Source organism: Rhipicephalus sanguineus, chromosome 1, assembly GCF_013339695.2.
Source record: "Rhipicephalus sanguineus isolate Rsan-2018 chromosome 1, BIME_Rsan_1.4, whole genome shotgun sequence".
Classification (NCBI taxonomy): domain Eukaryota; kingdom Metazoa; phylum Arthropoda; class Arachnida; order Ixodida; family Ixodidae; genus Rhipicephalus; species Rhipicephalus sanguineus.
In genome coordinates this window covers 199,262,931-199,288,917 of record NC_051176.1, presented here as the reverse complement: position 1 = coordinate 199,288,917, position 25,987 = coordinate 199,262,931, and the positions used below count along the sequence as shown (strand labels likewise).

General features: G+C 44.0%; 1 protein-coding gene across 2 annotated transcripts in view; it reads left to right on the top strand.

Annotated features, from left to right (window-relative positions):
- LOC119405196 (solute carrier family 66 member 2) overlaps positions 1–25,987 on the top strand; it is a 49,363-nt gene that overhangs the window by 11,597 nt on the left and 11,779 nt on the right. Inside the window, exons 4-5 of one of the 2 annotated variants that reach the window (XM_037672016.1) lie at positions 4,740–4,808; positions 21,860–22,076. In XM_037672016.1, the coding sequence (XP_037527944.1) occupies positions 4,740–4,808; positions 21,860–22,076 (286 nt within the window). The remainder of the gene's footprint in view (positions 1–4,739; positions 4,809–21,859; positions 22,077–25,987) is intronic. The other variant, XM_037672018.1, reaches the window with a different exon arrangement.

Below are 25,987 nucleotides of genomic sequence, written 5' to 3'. Positions count from 1 at the left end.
TTTCGCATAAAGCGTGGTGTTTTTTGCATCGCGACAGAGTAGTTTACTAATACCAGAAAAATCGTTTGGCTCTTTAGAGTCCCTTTAACAAAGTTGGAAAATGTGACGCTTTACTTTATGTATTAAAACTTTGTTTTGCTGAAATTTGACCTTTTACATACCTGCCAACTCTCCTGAATTGTCCGGGAGACTCCCGAATTTGGACCTAATCTCCCGATTGTACGAATGTCATCTCGAATCTCCCGAAACGTGGACACCACAGCAGAGGCGGGTTTTTTTTTCTTTCTCTCTTTTTTTTTTTTTTAAATCATGCGCGCACGTCAGCCTTTCCTGCTGTGGCGGTGCTGCGGAAGAGCACTCGCCACCACACTTCTATTTCATTGTAACCTTATCGTAGAGTACCGCTGAGTACATTCTAGGCACTGCGCATCTGGGCGAAGGTTGGCCGGCTGGCCGTGAGAAGCACTCGCCACCGTACCAAAAGAAGGCGAGGGAAAAGGTACAGTCTCAACGGAAAAAGATTGCCAAAAGTGCACGGTGGCCCGAGCCGCGGCGCTGCACGAGCACTCCGATCACGAGACGGCGTGACCGTTGAGCACATTCCATTTTCCAAAGGAGGGGTGGCCGGCAGACCGGCGGTAAGTAAGCGGCCCCCATTGGGCTGTGCACTCTTGATATTGGCGTGCTTGGGAGAAACAGTGCCGCGTGTCGCAATCTTGCCGCTCTGGCCACCGTTCAGTTCATTTGCGGCAATCGTTTCCGTTGAGCCTAGCCAGAATCTTTGCCTCTCCATCTTGGCCCCCGCATTTTGTACGCTACGCCGTCTGCCATGGGGGTTGCGTGCTTCCAGAGTTCAGTTAGAAGGTCGATGACGGCGTCAAAATCAAAGTACTTGCAAGTGTTTCTGGACTCGCACAGCTGGGCTTCCGTGCTTTGTGACTTCGCGGAACGGTGACAAGTACGGATTCTGTACCATGTGCGCCTGTGAACTGCCTTGGTGCCTTCACAAGTAAAGAAGTTTGGTTCAAGCAGCTCAAAACAAACATCCTTACCTCTTTCTGATGTCAGTCTCCAGCCTTAGTAATTTCTGCTATGCAAAAAGAAAAAAAAAACCACTCCCCCCTCCCCCGCTGCGGTCTCCCGAATTTTCATGCTGTGAGGTTGGCAGGTATGCTTTTATGGAAAGTATTGCCACTGGTGGGTTGTTTTCGTTACACAAAAAGGGCCACGAAAAATGTCCAAGTAATGGGGCAGTCTGAAAGAACTTTAGTAACAAAATAAAAAGTCAGTTTTGTTTAACCTGACTCCTTGCTACTACATTTACATTTTGAACCATCACGATGAAGTGACATAGCAATTAGGGCAAATTGGCAGAACTTCATCACAGAACAGCGCGTGGGTGTGGGTGCGCTGTTTTGTGATGAACGATGACATGTTTCACACTGGCCATACGGAATGGAGAAAGCCTTAAAAAAATGCAGGACCAATGCAATGTTGTATGTAATCAGTGTAAATGAAGCTTTCTCCCTCATTCTACCACTGCAACTTGCCAACAAAATCCTTGGATGTTTGCCAAAGTAGTATGACATTGGTTGCTGCAGTAAACTCTCAGTTTTGCAAACATCACTTTAACAAATATTTCAGGGTAACAAACTTTTAGAAAACCCCCGGTGGTCTTTCTGTGCATTTTATGCAAAAAAAATTCAGTTAAACAAATTTCTAAATAGTGAATATATCAAATGAGTGAACTTGATCAGTGGGCATGGACTTATTTCTGAAATCAGTTCAACGAGGTTTTTCGCTCTGCAGCGTCGGCAGAGGCAGATTCAAATCCTGCAACTCTAGCTGAGGCTGTAGGCTTCCTTGTAAAGTCACAGGACTTCGTGTCTCAGCAATAAATTATGCCAGAGCAAAGGCACAAAAACAAGCTCTTTAGACAGCCTTGTTACTTCTTGCGCTTTAAAAGCACAAGTGCCAATGAAAATTGCAGATATTTTTTTCAAAATGACATAGGCAGCAACGCAACTGTTGCTCACGTATATACATAATTACTATATAATGTAAACTGCATTTCACACTTTTGATTCGATGTCTAGTGTGGTCTATGCTGTTCCAGATTCTAGTGCATGTTCAGTTTAGTGAAGTTTCAGTTAAATGAACTATTTTCTTGGGTACCTTGAAGTTCACTCAAGTGGGATATTTGCACCAAGCAAAACTGCAGATTTGCAACCATTTCAATGAATGCAGTATCAAAGCCCATTTGACGCCACAAAAACAAAAGAGCTTTGCTTTAAAATCACGTGGTAGCGAGACGACAACTTGAATTATGGCAGCTTTGTATATGGTAACAACACTTTTAGTTTTGTAACGCTGTATGCACTTCATGTTCAAAGAATTGAGGAAGATCTGGCAGGGCAGGAGAAATTTTGGTTAATGTTATGTGTGGGTTCAAATCCTACAGAAGTATTGGGAATTGCTTTTGCCACATAACTCCCAGGTTTTAAAAATCATTCAGCTGGTTAAATCCGAAACTGGTTACAGGAGCAATACACTCACTGAAAACACTTTTATTTACAGCCAAATCATCTGTCAGTTCGTTTCCTTTACTAAGAATTGGTGCTTTTCTTCAGAAAGTTGAGGTTCGCTTCTTTTGACTTCAAAGCAAAGTTATGGAGAGTGAGTTCTGTGGTATCCCAAAACAAGTGGCAACATCTTTTTTCCTGCTGATTGAGATCGCTTGTAAGATTCTAGCCTTGTCGGTGACATCCTTTTTCTCACTGAGTGAGATTGCTTGCAAGGTAAGCGAGAAATATAGTTGTGTGTAGTACAATCAAGCACTGCTGCTTGTATCCATGCTTTTCACTTGTCTAGTGACGGGAAAAATTCCAAATTACCAGTAGATGCTAATGCAAGGAACATGTGGAATACGGAACTATGCAGTATAGAACGCATGATGGTAGAGTGTTTGATATGGTGCACTGATACGCATGCCCATCAGTGCCTTTTATCACTACTGTACTCTCCAGCTTATGGCATCTGAGATTTGATGGCACATCTTGGTAGCTGTGGCCATAGGTCGGCAAAAAATTTGCAGCTTACTCAGACTCACTCCAGAAATATATCTTGCGCTTAGAGCTTACTCGGACTCAGACTCAATAAAATCTTTCTCTATCGGGCTCACTCGGGCTCAATTCACTAAAATATTACTCACCCGGACTCACTCAGACTCACGGCTCAATCTGAATCTGAGTGAGTCGACTCATGAGTGAGTTTGCCGACCTCTGGCTATGGCCACCTAATTTTGCAGCTGCCACAAGAAAATTCTTCACTTCGGCGGCCACTATTATGTGCTGCAAAGTTTGAAAGATGCGTTGGCAAAAAATACAACTAATTCAACTATACCTATTTGATCACTGACAGCCGCACTAGATTCAACTTATTGCCTCAGCCATCCTTTGTGGCAGCAGACTTTGTTATACTATTGAAATCACTGATAAACACGGACACACATGGCGCTCTATGGACATGAAGTTATAAAAAGTTGAATACTATATTATACAGTAGAACCCCGCTGTTACGTTCCTCACTGCTGCGTTTTCCCGGCTGTTACGTCGTTTTCCGCCGGTCCCGGCATAGCTCCCATAGGATACAATGTATTGGGAACCCCGCTATTACATCGTAACTGTCGGACCGTTCCCGTATGATACGTCGCGAAGTGCGCTCGGAGCCGACCGAGTGACTACCAAAGAGAGCGGCCATGGTGCATTTTCACGCAGTTTGGCCTCGTTTGACCGTAATATTAGCCGCATGAGAGGCGCAAGCAACAGAATCTTTCAATTGATGCAAACAAAAGCATGGCCTTCGAGATTCAAATTGCAAAGATGGCGTCTATGACGTAACTGCTCGCGAAAGCAAGGCCTTCGAGATTGGCATTTACTATTGACAAAAGCATAGCCTCTGAGATTTGTATTGCACAAACATGGCGTGTATGACGTAATTGCTTGCGAAAGCAAGGCCTTCGAGATTGTCATTCACTTCTGCCATCGCGTTGGCGTAGACTCATCATCATCGTTATTTGTCGGAGAACGGGAGGCGTTCGAGCTGGTTGGAGCTCGCGTGGTCGTGCGTGCGGTTCGCGGTCGGACTCGCCGCGCCGGTCGTGATTGTGTGTGCTTAGTTCTTTCATGCCTACAGCTGTTGGTGTTAAAAAAATCACATACGTTGATTACATTTCTGTGTATGAGGCCGTCCTAAGCTCCGCGTTTCTATCCATCGACTAGATCGCGGCTGAGCGCGCCAATTTTTGTGCTGCTCGTAAGAATTGAAATAAAATTCTGTACCACTAAATATTTTGCCGTTTTTCCTGTTTTTCGGCTCTTACGTTTCCCGTCTCTTACGTTTATTTCCTACGATCCCTTCAAAAACGTATCAGCGGGGTTCTACTGTATTGAGAATTTTACTAATGTTGAAGTTCGTTATATCGAGGTTTAACTGTATTGGCATTGTACATGAAGGAAGCTGATGTTGTGATGCAGTAACCAGCAATCCTTTGTAGTGAAAAAGCTTCCTGTATGCTTTAAGGATTTGGTGACCATCTGTGGGCTGCATTTCTAGCTCAGGTTTTGTGCCTCCAGAAAAGGGACCTGCTGAGGATGCCATTATACCAGAGCATGGAGCCTGTGCTATGTCGTTGTTGCTATGGTTCTAACCTGGTGTCTCTGTGTTGGTGGTTGGTTTAGAAAACGCAAGTGAAAACCCTGCCTACCTCCAGATGGTGGATGTGGCCAATCGAGACCTCACCCTCTGGGGTAGGTGTGTCCAGTCTTTCTCACACCACCAGTCTGTCCTGCATATTATGTTGCACTACTGCATGGTGTTCTAGCTCTCTGCTCAGTTTGGCTGCTCAGTGTTGAACACTTTTCTTTCCTACTACCAATGAATGGCTGTCATAACCTTTCACTGTACCTGTTGGTGAGAAACGGAGTGTATCTCTCTTTCGTCTTTTCAAGAGCTGCACAGCTGCACTTCCTTTTTTTCCACAAATGTGTATATTATCTCATCTCACCTTCTTGAAATTTACTTTCTTGCCTTAGTATGCTAACTTCTGTCCCGTGTTTGTCAGTGCTTTCGTTGCTCTTGGCTAGCCTGCATGCATTAACCATATAATATAGCGAAAGAGAGCATGTGTTTATTGGTTTATTTGTATGTACCTGGCTTATGAGTAGGGTTCTATGTTGTAGGAGTTTATTTCGTTGTAAAATCAGAGGGTGCTTGCACAAAGTTGGTTACTATTATTGTCATATTTTCTCGCGTAGAACCCACCCCTGCATATAACCCGCACCCTCAACAACAACCCGCGGAAAAATCTGAAGAAGATTCCCGTGTATTACTTACACATTACAACTGTGCAAATTAATTTTACACCTTGTTAGAAATGCCCCCACTAACTGTGCTTGGAGACTGTGAAAGCTTTATTTTCACTCAATTCAGCCCTCAATATAACTGCCCCGTCCTCTCCTCTCAGTTTCTGCCATCGCTGTCACTGCCACCTTCCTTGCATTACTGTTAAGCATTGCTGTAAAGGCACCTTGCACACCACAATTTGCGTATAACTGGTGCCTCGACTTTAGCTTCAATTTTTCTTCATTTTTTGTATGGGTTATGCGTGGGAAAATATGGTATTTTTTTTTAATCGGAGTTTTCTTTGGCGCTAGAATGAAAACCAGAGTTTTCTTGCGTTTTTAGCATGAGTCACTCTTTAGTTTCATCCACACCCCCAAAAACTATGAAAGAACATATGCTGGAACATGTTGGTAATTTAACATAGTAACTTTTTGAATGAAGTCTGGGGTTTTACATGCCAAAACCACGGTTTGATTATGAGGCATGCCATAGCAGAACACGCCATATTAGTTTTGACCACTTGGGGTTCTTTAATGTACACCCAAATATAACTTTTTTAGCACAATAAAGAACACAGGACGGAAAGGCACAATACGGACACAGCTCTAGCTTCCAGATTTGGTTTTATTACTGAAACAACACATGTATAAAATAGCAGACAGTAGCAGCACACATATGTGCATCTGTACAAGTTAGTGCTTTACTTTAAAACAGCTAAGCTCGTATGGATGGACAGTTGAGATAAAATTACATCTGATAATCTTGCAGCTTATGTTTTACGAACTTGTTTGAACGAAAGAAGGGGAATTTAAGGGCTTGTTTTTCATTGTTATTAGACACACCGTTTAATGGGAACCAGCAGACAATCAAGCCAAGGAAAGTATAGAGGGTATTATTTGTAGCAATTATGATATACAGGTAACATTTATATCATAATTACTACAAATAACGTCCTCTATACTTTCCTTGGCTTGATTGTCTGTTGGTTCTCATTAAAGATTGTGTCTTCAGTTCACACATGCTTCGCTGTTGAAAGTGCTAACTTCCACACATGCACATGCTGCTGCTGTCTTCTAATTATACATGTGTCACTTCAGCAAATAAATCAGACATTGAAAGTTAGCGCTGTGTCCATGCCGCAGAGGCGTAGCCGGGGGGGGGGGGCACATTGGGCCCGTGCCTGCCCCCCCCCCCCCCCCCCCCCCCGGAATTTTTTTTGCCATAGCATACAGAGCAGAAAATGACACTCGACCACATTTGCCTGCCCGGCCCCCACTACAGATCAAGGAGGTGCCCCCCCCCTGAAAAACATTCAGCCTATGCCCCTACCATGTCGTGCCTTTCCATCCTGTTTTTTTTTTTTTGATGCAGTAAAAGAAATTACCACAGAAGCAGCTTTGTAAACAAACAGAAACTAACCTAACGAATGAAAACTAATGAACTGACTTGACTGACTGACTGACTAACTAAATGATTGACTGACTGATTAATTAATGATCTACCTGTCTAACTAAAATTGCAGGGAGCATAACCAAGAATCGTTTATTTATACTGAACATTTACGATAGCAGAACAGTTTGTTGCCTTTACAACTTACTGTAGTATACATACATGCGTATCAGCAATTTTGAGATCAGTCACTGCACACCCCCTTTTGATACTTATACTACGTACAGGAAAAGCCATTATATCTAGTGCAGGACAAGACAAACTGGGCCAGCCTCGACATTTGTAAATTTTGCATACATTTTTTTAACATTGCAGGCTTGATAGTTCGAGAGCTATCTTACCAGAAATATAGTGTCATGCTTTAGTGGTTTAAATGCAAAAAGCTGCACATCATGTTGAAATACGGCTGGTAGTCTTCTCTTCATGTGTGCATAATCTTTTGCCACAATTACAGTAGAACCCCACTGATACATTTTTCACTGGACTGTAAAAATAAAAATAGGAGCAGGGAAAATGTAAGACCCGACAAATGGGAAAAACTGAGAAATTAGAGTAGCGGTGAGAAGCACACAATTTTATTTCAAACAATTCGCTTGAAGAAATCGTGGAATGCTGCCTGCCGCATTTTCTCATACCTGATCAGTACAAGGCGTGTCTCAAGCACCTGCAGTGCCATGTGGATTTTGGCGGCGTCACTGCGCGCAAATCTCTGCTACAAATCCAGCGCTATTAGGGCGATCAAGCTGTTGGCTACGCAGACAGGGTGACTCCGGGCAAAAAAAAAATGAATCTCGAAGTCTCTTCTTTTGTTGAATGTATCGAAACCAATTTTTAGCACCCAAACGTGTCACAAACGTCATGTTTAGATGAAAAATACAGATCTCGGAGGTCGTGTTTCTGGTTCCGGGACTTAAAAATGCATTATAGATGTCGCCCTCACCGCTTCTGGCAGCGCTCCATGTTTGCACGCCCCGTCTCTTTTTAGAATGAATACGTACCAACTAGCTCAGCTCTCCATTATTCTGGCAGCCAATTCAATCATCAAGCCGCCAAATGGACCAAGCCAAGCCATGTGAAACGTCAACATGGCCACCTGGACCGTCTCAGAAGGCCGGTACAATGCGGGAACGGTCTTACAGTTGTGACGTAACAGCGGGGTTCCCTATGCACGGGAACCAATGGGAGCTATGCTGGAGCCGGCCGAAAACGTCGTAACAGCCAGGAAAACGCAGCACCTGGGAACATAACAGCGGGGTTCTACTGTACACACTGGTGTAGTGCAAGTCGTGAGGAATGTTTTTCTGCATGGCAGGGTTTCATTTCGCTGCAGCAGCAGCATAGCACACTCTGAAGCTGTCGATGAATTCTCAGCCTTTCTTGTCTAGTATGTCAGGCATGCACTCAACATCTGTGCCATTGCTATTGACATAGCAGCGTTTTCATGTGTACGTCAAGAAGACTGTACATATCATGCAAAAGATTCGACTTGGCCTCTAGTTCCTTAAGTATTGAGAGTATCTAGTTTGAATTTTTTAGGCAGTTTAGCTACATGAGTGGGTTGTATGGGGAGTTTGTTGTCACATTGAATGTATGCAGCTTTTCACACTTTTTCTATGAATGCAGTTGTGCCAAGGCCATGTAATCCCATCTGAGTGCTGTGAAAGCTTGGATAAATATGAATTCTCAGTACTTTATGCCTGTGAGGTTTATTTTGATTTTATTGTAGCAATCGAAAATTGCAGAACCCTGCTTATGATGGATGCCAAGTAGTTTTGCCCTGCTGGACTTCTTTAAGCCATCATTGAAATTTTTATTTCATGGCTGTTATCATATTTTGCACCGTTCAAAGTCTGGCTGCTGAAGCTACCAGTGTTGCGGAGTTGCCACTCCGGAATTGGAATGACTCCGGAATCATTCCACATTTCTGCAACCCCGGAATGGAATGGGGACAACTCTTGGAGGAATGGAATGGGAATGGAATTAAGCGCCTTTTGTACGGAATGGAATGACGTCTTTTTCCGAAAATAGAGCATGTTTTCGTCTACACGCTGTTTTTCAAACATAAAACATAAGCCTCGAATTAACAATAAAGCAGTATTTTTAAAATGGCATGGCTGATTACAAGCACGGTACATTTATAAGCAACGTACCTACTACAGACCGAGGCATAAGTTAGTGTACAAACAAATGTGTGGGATGCGGAGTCGTGAAGGACGGATCCCAACATAAAACAAAACGATGTTTATTAACGCAGTAGCAGCAGCAGGGCAAGCATGCCGATGCTGCGCTTCGAAAGGTTAGAGAAACAAAACATGAAACCAAGCTTGGTAGCTTGGGTTATATAGCCAGCGGTGGTGACGTAAGCCTCCGACGGAACTGCGTGGCGCTGTCTTTTATCGGAAACGTGTTGCAGCAGGTAGCTGTGTCACGCCGGGCTAATCAATGACGAGACGGAGGCTGCGTAAGTCTGTGCGCAGTGGTCGCCACATCACCCCCCCGCGGAGTGCAGAGCCCTCAGGGTCTGAAGAAATCTAGGATGCGTACCAGACGTCCAGAGCGTGTCGTGAAAGGAGCGGGCTGCGACGTCGGTGGCTGTGGACGTACGCCAGTTGAAAGAGTAGCGCTGCCAGGTTCGTTCGCCGTGATGTACGCGGGGGCTTGAGTCGGTCCTGTCCTGGTCGGTAACACGGAGTGGCGAACGGGTGCTCAATTTTTTCCTGGGGGTTGGGGCTGAGAGTGGCGTAGAGGACGGATCGAGAAACCGCGTGGATTCTGCGAGCCGTTCGGCTGACGGGCGGGGCTGCGGAGAGACGCTCCGGGAGGGCCGAGTGGGTCCGCGAAAGAGCGGTCGCACCGGGCGCGCTTATGTACGTGGGCGCTTTCACGGGCTTCTCCGCGACTGGTGGCGCCGTTGTAGTAGGCGCCTGTGGCTGGTGGTGTATCGTCGCCGACGTCATGGGCGCCGAGACATACACGGGGAGATGTTGCGGCGGCGCCGGATGCAACACCGTCGTGGTGGTCACGACGGGATGGTGGTGGTCCTGCGCCAACATCTGCGGCGGGTGCCGGGGGCTCGTCTGCTGCGGCGGGTGCCGGGGGCTCGTCTGCTGCGGCGGGTGCCGGGGGCTCGTCTGCTGCGGCGGGTGCCGGGGGCTCGTCTGCTGCGGCGGGTGCCGGGGGCTCGTCTGCTGCGGCAGGTGCGGGCACGGCTGCTGCGGCGGGTGCGGGCACGATTGCTGCGGCGGGTGCGGGCACGATTGCTGCGGCGGGTGCGGGCACGGTTGCTGCGGCAGGTGCGGGCACGGTTGCTGCCGGTTGCGGTGGGGCTAGCACGAACCCTCGAAGTTGGTCGTATGCCTGCGGCCCAAGAGGAGGCACAACGCGTCGCAGAGCAGGAGGAAGCATAGCTACCGTGATGGCGTACTTGTCCTGCTGCGAGACGATGTTACGCAGGGAGAAACCAGCCTCCATCTTGATGAGCCAGATGGCTGGACATTGCGGCCAGAATTCGGGAAACTCCGGCGGCAGCAAGATGCAGTGCGCCGTGGTTTCATCCGGTCGCAGCGCCATCGTGATAGGCGTGTCAGAGGTCGGTTGACTCGGCGTATAGGTCCCGTGGAATCTTCTGGAAGGTCATTCCAAGGTCCGGGTCATGGCGGTGCGGTTTGTTCGTTTTCCGGGTCACCAGATGTGGGATGCGGAGTCGTGAAGGACGGATCCCAACATAAAACAAAACGATGTTTATTAACGCAGTAGCAGCAGCAGGGCAAGCATGCCGATGCTGCGCTTCGAAAGGTTAGAGAAACAAAACATGAAACCAAGCTTGGTAGCTTGGGTTATATAGCCAGCGGTGGTGACGTAAGCCTCCGACGGAACTGCGTGGCGCTGTCTTTTATCGGAAACGTGTTGCAGCAGGTAGCTGTGTCACGCCGGGCTAATCAATGACGAGACGGAGGCTGCGTAAGTCTGTGCGCAGTGGTCGCCACAAATGCATTATCCCAGCCGATACTGAAGGGAGAAACAAATTATCCCTGCGTGTTGGTTTCCATTGATACCCCCTCACAAAAGTGGCGAATACTCTATGTGCCAGCCTGATCTTTATCTCACGAGCAGTTTGGTACTTGACACACGTAAATAACCTTTGCGACAAGGGTTCCACTGCATACCTGTGCACAGGCGAACACAGAAATTTCTCCTCACCCATCCATGCTTGAGACGCGCGCTTGACAAGCGTGAGTGCTGACAAGCAGTGCAGCCCAGTGTTCAGTATTCGATGCAAACGCACAAGGTGCCCGAGTGGTGCACTGTTCCAACTAATACCAGCAGATCTAGGGGGTTTTGTTCCCCATTAACCACATCTTACTTTTCTCCACATTCACGACCGCTCCAGACGCGTGGCAAAACTGCTTAGTCTTCTTCAACACTACTTTTGTCAGCATAAAAATATGCTATGTCGTCATTTTAGCATTAACACATTTAAGCTTAAACAATATTAAAACATCACCATTTGTTGAAATATGCTGACCATGCAAATACTACTATTGATAGCGGGAGAACTGCCCCTATGAGAATTAGTAGGGTGGTTGTACTGTACGAGATATGTCACCAAGCTACTATCCCTCGACCTTGGTAATGTGTTTTGCATACTTTTGCAGTTCGTAATGCATCTGTTGACAAGAGCTTCATGGAGCGTTCATTCTTAACTCGATAAAACTCTCAAGATGCCTCTCCTACGTTGAGGAATTACAGGAATGGAATTGAACTGCCCGGCCATTCCCGGAGTGGGAATGGGCATAGTTTTTTCATTCCGAGGAATTGAAAGGAATGGAATGGAGGCGCCCATTCCGCAACACTGGAAGCTACTGTAATCATACCTGTGAAAAGCAGTGTAATGTTTCAGCTGGCGAGCTGCAATTTATGTCTAAAAAAAGATGCTCTGACTAAATGAATTAATCAAAGGGTCTTTTATCTAACATGTGCAATCTGACTACATTGGGGATTTGTTAAAGGGACAATGAAGGCAAATAACAATTTATGTCAGAGTGAAAAATGAATGTTTGAGAACGCCTAAAACGTCAATGTTATCAACAGCAGTGCTCTACTAATTGAGAAATTAAGCAAAACGGCTGTTTGGCCTAGTTGGAAATGGTTCATCATTTAAGAAGCGCAAAATGACACGGGGACGAAGCATAGACACACACAAGAAGCATAGACACACACAGGACGCAGCATAGACACACACAGACACACACAGGACACACAAGGTAAGTGTAGGACACGATATGCGTCACCAGTGGGACATTTTGGAATGAGCCCGACGACGTCAAGTGTCCCGAGTACAATAAATCACTAGTACTCGAACTACTTATAATAAAAAAGTAACATTCCATACATTACAAGACGTAATAAAATGCTGCTTGTGCATTTCTGTTTCACTCGTGGAAAAAAGAAGTTGGACCAAGGAGAACGGCACGGGCGGTTTAAAAGTTCCGTTTTTGCCGGGCTCCTCTCTGCTCGTGTGGTCGTGTCTCAGTGGTAGTTCCGTTATCGCGTACTGTTGCGTGTGCTTTGCAGGCTCGTGAAAGTCGCTCTGACGGAAAGTTCGACATAATGCCGCGTCCCTGTTATGTTGCCGGATGCCTGAATGGTGTGTGCTGCAGCTGCAGCAAAGAGACCAATGACTTTCCAATGGGTGCTGCAAATAAACCTATGCCGAAGTGGCTGAGTGCCATGCCTCTACGACAGTCTGCTAAACAACCCAAGGAATCTGCATGTGTGCTCGCTGCACTTTTGTGCAGAGGATTACAAGATCTACCGCAACTTGGGCAAGGCTTGTAATATGCCCTTCAGAGCAGAAACCGCAGCATTAGCTGCCGGGTAGTAAAGGCGGGCAACGTTGGGCAAGGCAAATGCTACGTCAGGAGGCCTTTTCAGGCGGGCGATTTGAAGTACGCTAACGCTGTGCGGACCACTAAAACATGATTTTCTTTCAAAATAAGCATTTCCTTGGTACGAAACAAGCACTATGAGGTTTTCTGGAATGTTATTTCAGCAATCAACCATCTGGATAGGCGACGGTAGCGACGGCTACATAGAGCAGAGGCTGCAAGAAGCCGTAGCCACGGTGGAGAGATACCTAGATGGTACGGGTCTTCGATGTTCGCCAGAAAAATCGGAACTTCTTCTGTATAGACCGACGCTAAAAGGCAGGCCACCCAAATCATACGTAGGCAGCCGCCAGCACGAAGACATTAGAATCTATACGGTTGATGGCAAAATTATACCCACAGTCCAGCATATACGGGTCTTAGAACTAATCATTGGATCCAAGGGAACCAATGGGAAAACCGTCCACAAGCTAGAAACTAAAGTCGCTAAAGCAGTGAGGCTAGTGCACACAGTTACAAAAGGACACCGAGGCATGGGGGAAACCAGCGTCATGCGCCTAATACAGGCGTTTGTAATTAGCCACATTGCATACGTAGCGGCCTTCCACAATTGGTACAAAGCGGAAAGCAACAAAATCAGCACCCTGATCAGGAAAGTGTACAAACAGGCCTTAGGTGTTCCAGGATATGCGAACACGGAACTATTTCTGAAACTAGGCGTTCACAACACGCTATAGGAGATTGCCGAAGCCCAGCGCTTCTCGCAGTTAGAAAGGCTCTCCGCGATGAAAACGGGCAGAAACATATTGACAAAATTGGGTATTACATACCACGTTCAGCACGGAGAGAAACGAGACATTCCCAACCAAATCCGCAACAAAATCGTGATAAATCCACTCCCTAGAAACATGAACCCCACCACCAACGCAGAACGCAGACGCCACAGAGCAAAAGCGTTGCTCAAGATACACGACACGAGTGAAAAATCCCTGTTTGTAGACGCGAGCCCATACGCCAAGCAGAGAGCACATGCTACAGCGGCTGTAGACGCTACCGGAAAATGCATTAACGCATGTACTGTCTTAACTACAAGAATAGAGGAAGCTGAAGACGTGGCCATTGCCATGGCCCTCACCTCCACTAAGTACAGCTTCATTCTGAGCGATTCACAAGTCGCGATCAGGAATTTTGCACACGGACGTATTTCGCAACATGCCCTGAGAATTCTAACCCAGAGCCAGGAATTGACGTGTTCGGAAGAACGTAGATATCTAATTTGGTTCCCGGCACACACAAACACGGCCACCTAAACCTGAACGAAACGGCCCACGTGCTGTCGCGAGAACTAACGCGCCGTGCAGCCCAAGGGGTACCCTCGTCGGGACATGCTGTTGCCGAAAACATGCTAATGAAAGACAGAACAACCAGCTATGGAGAATACACAAAGTACTATCGAGACTTGAGGAGGATTTTCCCTCCGCCTCACCCAAAATTAAGATAGAAAACAGGCGACAGAGTGGTGCACATTGCAAACTGATTCTTATCCCAACCCTGTTCAATTACACAGGACGTTCCCAGAGATCTACCCCGACTCAATATGTAAAGTATGTAGAATAGGAGAGGCCTCCCTAAGCTACATGCTATGGGTGTGTCCCAATCAACAAACAGACTCCCCAGAACCTCTCCGGGAGCGATGGCGGAAAATGCTGCTCAGCTCCGATCTACAGGACCAAACCTGGGCTATCCAGCAGGCCAGGGAGGCTAGTGGAAGACAAGGTCTTCCGTCCTCCATCTGAGCGGTCTGGCCCGGACCAGCAACTGGCCGGATCTCGTAATAAAGTTGTTTCATTCATTCATCAACGTCAACTTAACATTTGCCTTTAGTGTCCCTTTAAGACCATGCTTTCAATACCTTTGTTGTATTAAGGAATCCAAAAAGACTAGTTTGGTTGTGGTGGTGCAGCAGCTGCAGGCTGCTGGTGTTTATATAACTCAGTATCTTCAAATGTCTTTGTTCAACACCAAGTAATGAGCACATAATTTCTCAACATTAGTATGCTTAATTGTGTGGATGATTTATGTATCCAGAAAGCCTAGAAAAGGAAGTGTGGTTCACTACAAAAGGATTGTAACAAGCAAATGTCAAGGTTTTGACTCTTGGGGAACCATGGTTTTCTCACTTTGGGGTAGAATGTTTTCATTATTGTGTAGCTTTCTTTCTGAGAAAAAAGTTTGAAGTGGAAGTACAGCTTTGACAAATTCTGTGTTTAGTAGGTAAAAATGTTTTGGCTTACAAATTCATGTGAGATGTGACAAGTCCTTGAAGTCACTTCAAGAGACTAACAATTTTCATTTTATTATTATCACCTTCAGCACCAGGACACTCAGCTGATGGCTTTGGGGCAGTATTCTTTAACTAAGGCAGCTGTTTGGGCTTGTTGGTTTGGCATGATACAGCATGAAAGTGCATAAGACGAAGACGGAGAAGAGGCTTGACACACACGAGCGTTGACTTACAACAGTATTTTATTTGGAAACAAGCAACCGCATATGTAGCTCAAGACCTTGACACATCACGTGTGCGCTGTCTGCACAAAATTCATATCACGACACAAGAAACATAACTCTTTCTAAGGAAGAGCAATTGACGGTTTTGAAACACATGCGTCTCCTAATCTATCAATTAACTCCGCCTCAGTGATCTTGCGAGTTACCTGATTTCTACTTCTGCTCACAACTGAACACTCATTGTAAATCGGGTCACACATGGTCATAACAGTGCAAGATGTACAGTGTGCATCTAAAAACCCCCCTTTCATCTCGGACATGTAATGATGCTTCCGGAGCCTATCATTAAGACATCGTCCACTTTGGCCAACATAATAGCTACCACAAGTCAAAGGCAGATTGTAAACTGTACCTTTTGCACTGTCAACAAAAGGTTTTATGCTTCTTATCGCACTCAGCTCTTCTTGGGGGCACGTGCACTAGTCAATCTGCACAAAAATTACAGTTAATCTGGCGCCATGTCTGTTTGCATTAATGTAAGAGGTACAGCAAACAAAACTGAAATGAAATCTCAAGCAAGATATTGCGGCAGTAGACGGATTATCTGCAACTTTGTTCTTAACCTGGCTTGGACGAGTGCCTGGGGATGTCATTTATGCCAGCAATGCTTATGGCCATTGCATGCTCATGTGGTCATCAGTGATATAGTGATTTCTTTGCATGATTAAAAGGCTAAACATTCACCTATCGATGTTTAGACCTATCTCTAACTATCAGTCCCCATAACTCTGTAAATAAAAAAGGAACTCTTGAAAAGTGTTAGAGGGCCTCTTTAAGTAGTTAGCAGTGCTGTTCCGTGATGAGTTAAAATGTTCACTTTCTACCTCACTTTCATTTCTGGCTTCATTAACTGTGTTTTTTTGGTTTATCCACCTGAAAAGCCTTGCATTTTGGCAGTTCAGAGTTCTAACTCTCCTTTTTCTGTAAGCCTTGTTGTCGAGGAATTTCAACCATTAATAAGCAGTTATAAATCTGACTTGTCCAGGGATGTTTCATATTATGTTACTTGTTCTCTATTATGAGAAATTCGTAAACAGGGGGTGTGTGCTGGAGCCGACATTTTGACAAGTGGACTTGTCTTTTTCAAGCCTGCACCCCCTGTTTACGAATTTCTCATCGCAGGCTTCCATCTTCCCCTTCCTGCCTTTCTTTTGTTCTCTATTAGTAGCACTCACTTGATGTAGCTTTTACAGTGGCATGCCGGGTATGTAGCGCACGCTGTAAATTACATGACCCCTGCTGGTTTGGGAGGATAGCAAAATGATTTGGGTTCATTGGCTTCCAAATTGTTCAATCTAGTTAATCTACAAGTGCAAATAGAGTACTGGGTTTTCTGCCATGGAAATGCAGCTGTGGTGATCTCTTCATAGTATTTTTTTTTGAAAGGTCACTGCTGGGCAAGAATCCCTCACTGTAGTGATCACTAAATTGAGTTCGAGTGACCAGTGCATTCCTCCTTCTCCTCCTCATTATCATCGTCATTTCTTCCTTCACTCCATACATTTCTCAATTCATAGGAGTCATTTTGCTTGGCAGTTTAATTTAGTGTAGTTTGTTCATATTGCGTGTGTGCACTCCAGCTGACCTCGCAAGTAGTAAGTGCCCTTGCTGCAGCAATGTTCCAAGTACATCGCTGTCTTGAAGTTGTTGCATTGTGGTTATGAACACACTGTGGTGAAAATATGATCTACAGCTTTGTGCATTGAGTTACACTGTCACTGGGAGGAAGAACCAGTCTCGCTTGATTTGCAAGTTCAGGCTTATGTTTTACCACAGTGTGGATGTTCAGTTACTAGAGGAAGTATCTGCACTTGCTAAGAATAGCCTGTGGTCTAGATCCTTGAAAAAAACATCCAATTCTTGACCTAATTATGTCAAAATCAAGACTAAACAATGCTCCTAAATCTTTGAACTGTTGGGGAAGGTGTTTCCTTAACTTGAAATTGGTACATAGAGGGATATACAGGCCTTGAAGTAAGTTTGGGAAGGCTAATGAAGTGGCATAAATTAAATGAAAACTTGGATGATGCACGTTGCCCGCAATACAAGTTGCAGAAATTATATATGAAGAAAAATCAGCTGATTCAATGTGGATGGCCTGTCACAGCATAGAATGAGGGGAATGTTGACGAGTACTTGTTACGTAATGCCGTCATTCACAGCTTGGTGTACAAATATGAGCCGCAAAACAGCAGCTACACCTATACATTCTTGTGCTAGCTGATCTATTCACTCAAAAATGCATTACCTATGGGGACTCACTCATGTGATTTGCCTATGATTACTGAGAAAGATTTTGTATTTCCTCTGGAGTTCCATTTGTGGCAGACCTTTTAATGATGGCATGCACAGAAGTTAGCCGTAATGCTGACTTATATAATGCAAATGCTAGCCACTTATATTATTGCCCTTTTATAAGCATGGTATGTAAATTATGTTCAAACAGACAACTGTCTTGTCTGTCTGTGCACTGCCCAAGAATGGATCGGTTCCAACACTCCTGCCTCTAAATTTTTATTTTTGGAGGTGAAAGTTTTGAGTTGCTGTGAGTAATGTGTGGATATGAGTCAGAAAAATTGCTGCAGCATGATTTCATGCCACTCTGACTGTGCTCGAAACGGCTATGCAGCAAAACTGCATGCAAGACTTCTCGTACACTGCATACTTATTTGGCACAGTGTTTTTCTTCCTTCGGAAAGTACAGTGTGCATTTAAAAGCTTTCCATGATAAAACTTCACCGAAATGTTGGCCACAGTACAACAGGAACACACAGATGTACAATGCCTGAATGCATTTATTAGTAGTGGTTTGGTCTACTTTCTACTTGAAACCATTAAATACCTGTTAGACATCTGCAGAGCTGCCCAGTGCAAGCTCAGTTTTTTAAGAAGGAAACATTCAACTGCCATGCGTAGCACCAAACTGAATATGCATACAAAATGATTATATGGCCAGCCTTAGGTTATGCAAGAATAATATGGGATTCAGCCCACAGTATCAAAGGAAAAAAGCTCAAATGCACTTAAAGAGTTGCATTTATCTACCTTGGCTGCAGATGTTGCCCTATGCAGAACAGGCATAGAAACTTAGTTTTTATGCCAGCTAATGTTGCCACACTGCTGTGGTTTTTACCTGTGATATAAACATAATGGAGAGTTTTTGTTTGGGTCATATGTGCTCACATCTTACAATTTTGGCCTGGAATGCATATTGCTTAACATGCAATGTATAATTCAAACCAAAAAAATTTGCTGTCATGGCCCCTTTAACCCCTTAAAGTGCTTTATTTTTTTGAAAATTTCCCAACCAAAAGTGCCTATTTTTTTATTGCTGATTTCGAATCTGATTGTACTAAAAAGCAGCTTGTCGATGTTGAAAAAATATTTGTACCACATACTTAGTCAAATCAAAACACGGAATAACGGAAGGGGGCCTGTTGCAGCTCCTGCACCAAAATCGAGTTTCCTTTCTCATTTTCCCGTTTTCTGCACGCTTCCGAGAGCAAACGAAGCACATTTGAAGAAACTGCTGAATATATTCCATAAGGTCATGTGGCGATGACAAGTTGAAAGTCTTGCCTGGAATGGCCAAGAATGGAAAGCGAGGAGGCTTCACAGGAGGATTGTCCGCATCAAGCAGGATCCACTGATGAGCACTCGCGATGTTCTCTTCCGAGCTGTTTTCATCATCACCGGAGGAGATGCTCAATTCACCGCCTTCGCTGTTTTCACTTCCGCACACAAGATAAACATCTGTATCCAAATGATCATCACTCGAAGAAGATGATGAAAATGAAAAGCCTCTTTTTCGTGTTGACGAGCCAGTTATGCATGGGTGACCGCCACCGCAAGCCATCTTTTCATACAAAAACCGCGCTCTTTCCGCAGGAGAAAAATAAATTGCCAAGTAAATGCTGCCATCTGGTAGATTACACGCAATCTAAGCTGTAGAAGAGCGCCTCTTGTCCTGAACGCCAGAGGGGAGTACCTATTCCGCTAGGACGAGCTCTGCTCGTCCAAAGCAGTTTGGGGACAGTTTGGGCAGTTAAGCAGTTAAGTTGGGCAGTCCAAAGCAGTTAAGGGGTTAAATGACCCCTACCAATACAAGGCTGGCTGCTTCAGCACTGGCCACTGAAAGTACAAAACAATGTCAATACTATACAACACAGAAGCTCCTGATCAGCATATGTACAAAATCGATGGCCTCACAAGACAGTACCACATAGTACAAACATGTAGCATGTCTGATATGAACTGAAAGCAACATGAACCTGTGCCTCATCACAGACAAGTAAACCATAAGTACAATTGGACACAGAACCAGTACGAATAGCAGCGGCAGCGAACAATGCTCCTGGGATGGGTAAAGCCGCTAAAGTGTGGGGCAAAGACCCTAAAGGGAGGTACACGTCTCAGCACCTTAGTGGAAGTTCAACCCTGCCCCCTTCCCCCCCAAAAAAAGTCAGTTTCGCTGCAATGGCGAAGCATTGAATATGATTGCAACTAGGCTTGTGCGAATAGTAAATTTTAGGTTTGAAGCAAATTCGAAGCGAATAATGATTTGGTCGAATAATTTCAAATCGAATTCGAATAGTATACATCACATATTATAAGAAAAATGAGCACCCACAGCGCTGGTCTAGTGGTTAAGGTGCTCGACTACTGACCGACTACTGATCGAATTCCAGTCGTGGCGGCCGCATTTTCGATGGAGGCAAAAACGCTAGAGGCCCGTGAATTTAGATTTAGGTGCACGTTAAAGAACCCCAGGTGGTCAAAATTTCCGGAGCCCTCCACTTCGGCGTCTCTCATAATCAAATCGTGGTTTTGGGACGTTAAACCCCAACAATTATTATTATTATTATAAAGAAAAATGAGCATATTTGTCATGACCCAACTAACCTGCACAATATTTTTTTTTAATTGAAACAAGGCATGGTGCAAATGTCATTCCTTTTGGTTCAAAGGGAAGTGGAAGCAACTTTGAATCGTAGCAGGATTTGACTTTTGGTAGAATGCAAGTGATAACCTGTAAAATAGGTTAAGTTTTAAAATTTACTATACCTTAAGCATACAAGCCTGTATAACGAGCTTTTAGACTTAGAAAATGAGGAATCTATGTGAGGGTAATTTGTTCATTTAATCTTGAAGTGGGGCTTCACGGCAGTGCTGATTTTCCCTGGATAGGTGTATTCACTGTGTAGCACCCCTCCACTGCAGTGAAACCACTTTTACAGGGGGTTACATAGGTTTGTATGTCTATGCGTTTATTTCGAAAAATTCGAAATTTACAATAATTTAAATTCGTTTCAAAGCGAATGCAAATACTGTAATATTCGTTCGAATATTCGAACTGCTCGAATATATTGCCTAATAGCAACGAATTTGAGTGTTACAGTGTATAAGGCAAGCAGCTTAAGGAGCAATATGAATTGTAGTGAACATGAGCTTGCTAAGTAAGCAAGTATGCTGAGGTGTGGCCAAACCCATGTGAAGAGAAGGGCTCGATGACCACGATGACAAGTGGCTCCCGTTGGCAGAGCATTTTAGGTCGTAAAGCATAAGATGGCTTGCACATGATGTGAGACATGTTGTGTCCCACCGTGTTGGTGCTCCAACCTGGTGGCTATAGGATGATGTCAGTGTATCATATTCATTGTTACGGAACGTTGCTGGCGTGTGTGCGAGAACTTACAGCAGAGCCACTGCGTGCTTCAGTGTCACTGAGACACAATCGGAACGCTGATCACGTGCGTGCAAGGAGGAGGAGAGGTTGAAGACGGTAAAGGACGCTCGCATCTTCTGCGATCCGTACCCTAGACAAAAGGAACTAATGCCGTATTTTGTTTGAATTTGCAGCTTACAGAGTTGAAACGAATTGTTTCAGTTGCTCTGCTTATCATGAACCACTGGAGCTAGCTAGCATACTAGGTCCTATGCCTTCTCCTTCAAAGCAACGTCAGGGTCTAACTTTTCCTTCCCTATTTCTTCAAGACATTGGCATAACTGACAAGGTATAGCATATATACATCAAGACCCTCACCTGTACGGTGTGGTCCATTGTTAAAGGGAATACTCCATTGTGCAGCTCACAATGGCCTAGATGCAAGTGCTGGCTGTAGCAGTGTTGATATACTGCTCATCTGTGTAGAAAAGCGCTAGTGCCTTCAACCAGGAGTCATCTGCTACAAATCCAGGTGATTTTGGACTTTTAAGAGGGAAAAACTTGAATGCACCCCAAGTTAATGTGTTCGCTTTAGCAGGCGACTGCACTGAATATAACATAATCATCTGATTACTTGCTTTTTTTTTCACTTTTTACTGCTGTCCTTCTCCTAGGGCTTTTCTCTCACCAATTCTGTCCCCACACTGACTGCCATATAAGTTTCTGTGTATGCAATAACATAATTCTCTGCATTTTGGAACAAAGCTTTCTTTCTTTCTTTTTCTCGTGCTGAATGCTTCAGGTTCTACAAACATTGTTTCAGAAGTGTGCAGTTGTATTTTATAAAAAAAAATAATTAAATTGTGTTCTCTTTTTTGACCTGCAGATTCTCCATGGCGTCACTTTTGGGCCTGGACAGACTTCCTGAGCTATGTCGAATTCATGGCCACCTTTGCACTCTGCTCAGGAGCCCTCTTGTACCTGCTGCTTGATGTAGAGCTCGTGGTTGAGGCTATAGGCTTTGTAGCTTTACTCACTGAAGCTCTGCTAGGGCTGCCTCAATTCTGGCGTAATTTGCGGAACCAGTCTACTCATGGCATGAGGTAAGGGTCACTCTTCATTACTATGTCATTCTTCGTTACTTTATTGAACCTGTGACACAGCACTTATTGCCTGAAACATTGTGCGGGAGAATGGATGCTGTTGCTTCACTATTCTAGTACTGCATGCATGAAGTATAATATGAGAAGATGGGGCACAATGGGGAAACCAAATTGGAAGCTCACATTTCTGGTGATTTCTGCATGACGATATTGATTAATATACTATCCTGGTGCTGTAACATTACTCTTATTACTTTTTTTTTGTCGTGTAAGTTCAAGAGATGCAATATAAGTAAGATTTCTGTCAAAATGGAATAAAGCACCATTATGTAGCAGAGGCAACAAAATTACGGTGGTACTGTCAGTGGAAATCCAAACAAGACAACTTCAGGGGAAAGTGGAGGCTTAAAGTGATGAGAAATTATTTTCACTGGAGTTGTATGTTTCATAGCTGCTCATAGCAGTGCTGATGAAGGCACTAGCCATTTATTTTCTTACTGCATTTTATAAAGAAATTAGACCTCATGACCTTGGCATAGTTATGTATTAGTGACCCAACCTACAGAGCAAGCTGGCTTCAGGAAAGGGTACTCTACGATGGATCAACTTCATGTGATCTCTCAAATAATGGAGAAATGTGCTGAATAAAAAAAAAAAAACTTTACATGGCATTCACAGATTACAAAATGGAATTAGACTCGATTGAGATATGAGCAGTTTTGGAGGAATTACGTTAACAAGCATCGTGGTTTAGCGCTAAAGAAAGACAGACACAAGTGAGAGACAGGACAGGCGCCTGTCCTGTCTCTCACTTGTGTCTGTCTTTCTTTAGCGCTAAACCACGATGTTAAGTACTCACCAACTCGCCCAACAACAAGTTCTTATTACATTAACAAGGAATACTTGAAACATATGTGAATACCATAGCCAATGCATACAGAAATTCCTCAGCTACTCTGCTCCTCCTCAAGGAAAGCAGAAAACTCTTGACTGGGAAAGGGGTCCAATAAGGAGATACAATGTTTAGAAGGAATATTTGAACGACTGGATTAGGAAGAAGTAGGAATAAAGATTAACAGAAAGAGCTCATCAACTTACAGTTTGCAGACGACATCGTACTCCTAAAGGAGTGGTGACACAAGAATTTGAACACAATTTGACTGTTACATCGTACTGATAGGAACATAGAGGTGCCATCTGTACAATATCAGCCACAGATACAGCCTAAATGTATTTTAAATGAGTTTTGAAGTTTGTGAAAGTGCCGAATTGGAAATTGAAGCAAAAAGCGATGAGGTCATCATGCAGGGACACTTTGTAAACAACGTAAGTAACTAGTTCTGGCCGGGTCACCGGTGACTTGTACGAGATGGACAACGCCCGTAGCGACACCTGATGATGCAGAGTCTAACCAGAGACCCACGAACATAACATTGCAGCGGCTTACCTGCTTACTGACTTTATGTGTATCATTGGCAGTGAAATAATTATCAACTCACAGTGTTCTCATTGTTTTTTTTTTCTACAAGAACAGTGACGCAACTGAGAAAACAGAAAAAAAAGACATGGCTGATCCCTCTGTCAGGAATCGGTATAACACGAAAGTGAAATGTGTGTTCACAGATAGCTTGAAACTCTCAACGCACTGCTCTGCAGAATCTGCAGAAACGTATATATATATCAGTGTTAAATACTAACAGATGAGCCTACTCATGTTTAAGAAAATCACTGAAGAATAAGGATGGCCTAGTCAACCTGCGGTAGACACTGTCAACTCATGACCGGCAGCTTACCACTGTCACTAAAGAGGAAAGGGTACAACCATTGCTATTTTGAAAATTCTAACATATGGGGCAGAAACTTGGAGAGTAATGAAAGAAGTTAATGAGAAGTAAAGAACCACACAATGTGTGATGGAGCGAGAAATGATAGGTGTAACATTAAGAGATAAAAAGACTGCAGCGTGTACCAGGAAACCAACAAGAGTAGCCGATATCCTAGTTTATATTAAGGACACAGGGCAGGGTAAAATTTAAAAAAGAAGAATTTATGTTTTTTTTTATTGTTTGGAATGATAAGGCCTTCATTAACAATATCCAGTGCCCCACACATTTTCCTGCATTTTGATTGAGCCAAAAGGGCGAGGTTTTCGAGACCAACTGACAAGCAGCCACGCCCCCTTTTCTCAGGCCGTGTGCAACCTGAGCTTCTGCCTCAAGTGAATTTTTTTAAAAGCGAAAATAGTAGTTTCTCTGAGCTTAGCAGGTTTTTAAAAAGTAGTCTGACTACCTAAAAGCACATGGTGCAGTTTTTTTGAACACGCATGGCTTGTGTGTTTGCAGCAGGGTTCGCATTTCTCGTTGATTCAGGCCAATACTCGCTAGTAAAGTATTCAAATAAGCATTGGCAAATATAATTATGTTGTCTTGCTGTTCTGTGGCGAACCTCGCGCCCACCTAGGTTGTACTTACAGCGGGACACGTTCCTGCGAAGACAAAACACGAGCAAGAACAGACACCGGCAGAACACAACTTCAAAAATATATTTCTTGCTCAAAACGTAAAGTAATTTGATAAAACTTTCTCAGTCAGTAGACAACTAATGTTGCTAGTAAATGCTCTAATTAGCATAGTTTTACTACGACCACCTCAATGTTAAATTTACGACTAAACATGCGCAAAAGTGAACTTTTTGCAAACTTTGCCGCCAGCTGTACACACCATTTCATGCCATATACGTCTCAAACTATTTTTTCGCTACATTAAAACTTTCTGGCGATCAGTTAATACAAAATATTACATTTCACTGAATGTCACCTTTCTATGAAAAAATCCCCAATATAGGCCATATTGTCCGTGTTTAAGGCCGCATAAGAAACACACGAAAGCCTAAACGTTCGTGAAACTTATTTTAACTGAAAAGCCTACGATCGTTCTGTAGGGAAAACTTTGTCCTAGCCTAATTTAGAAAGAAGAGCAAAGCCTATGAAAAGCCTACGATCGTTCTGTAGGGAAAACTTTGTCCTAGCCTAATTTAGAAAGAAGAGAAAAGCTTATGAAAAGCCTACGATCGTTCTGTAGGGAAGACTTTGTCCTAGCCTAATTTAGAAAGAAGAGATTTTTTGAAAACGCGTTTTATGAGCCATAGCTTTGAGCTTTCCGAAAAACTTAAAATTTTTTCCGCCAAAAGTATTTTGGCGGAAGACTTCTTGCTTTGGATAGATAGTTCTCGATTTTTTTCATTCAAATCGCAGATGGTCGATCGCCAAGGCTGGGACAGTTGGCATGGATTGACCCATATAGTAGCCTACGAAAAAATGGGTCTTAAAAAAGCCTTAAAATACATGGGAGGTATAGGGCCTACCCTGTGCTCTTAAGAGAAAAAAATTGACCTAGGCATGCCACATCATGAGAAGGAACAATAACCGATGGACAGTTAGAGCTACGGAGTGGATAACAAGAGGTGGGAGGCGCAGCTGAGGACGGCAGAAGGTTAGGTGGAGTGATGTACTCAAGAAATTTGCCGGCATAAAATGGAATTGGCTCACCCAGGATGAGATAGCTGGGAGAGGTCTTCATCCTGCAGTGGACATAAGACAGACCGACGATGATGATGATGATGACCCATACAGCATGCTCCTCAACGCGTGTTTTAAAAAGTTTACTTGCATCTTCTAGAGCTCAAAAAGTCTTTATCTGCATAAAATTGTGGTGAAAGTAGTTGTGATCCAGTATTATTTATCAGAATAAGTTATTATTTCTCAAGTTATTATTTCAGTATGCGAGCTTGGGGAAAGCATGCTTTCACAAGCTGGTGTTATATGACTTATATCTGAAGTTAGACGTTATGCTATCATTCACGTATAAATTTTACTCTAGCTGCTTAACACGGTCATTCTAAGTTTTATTTTA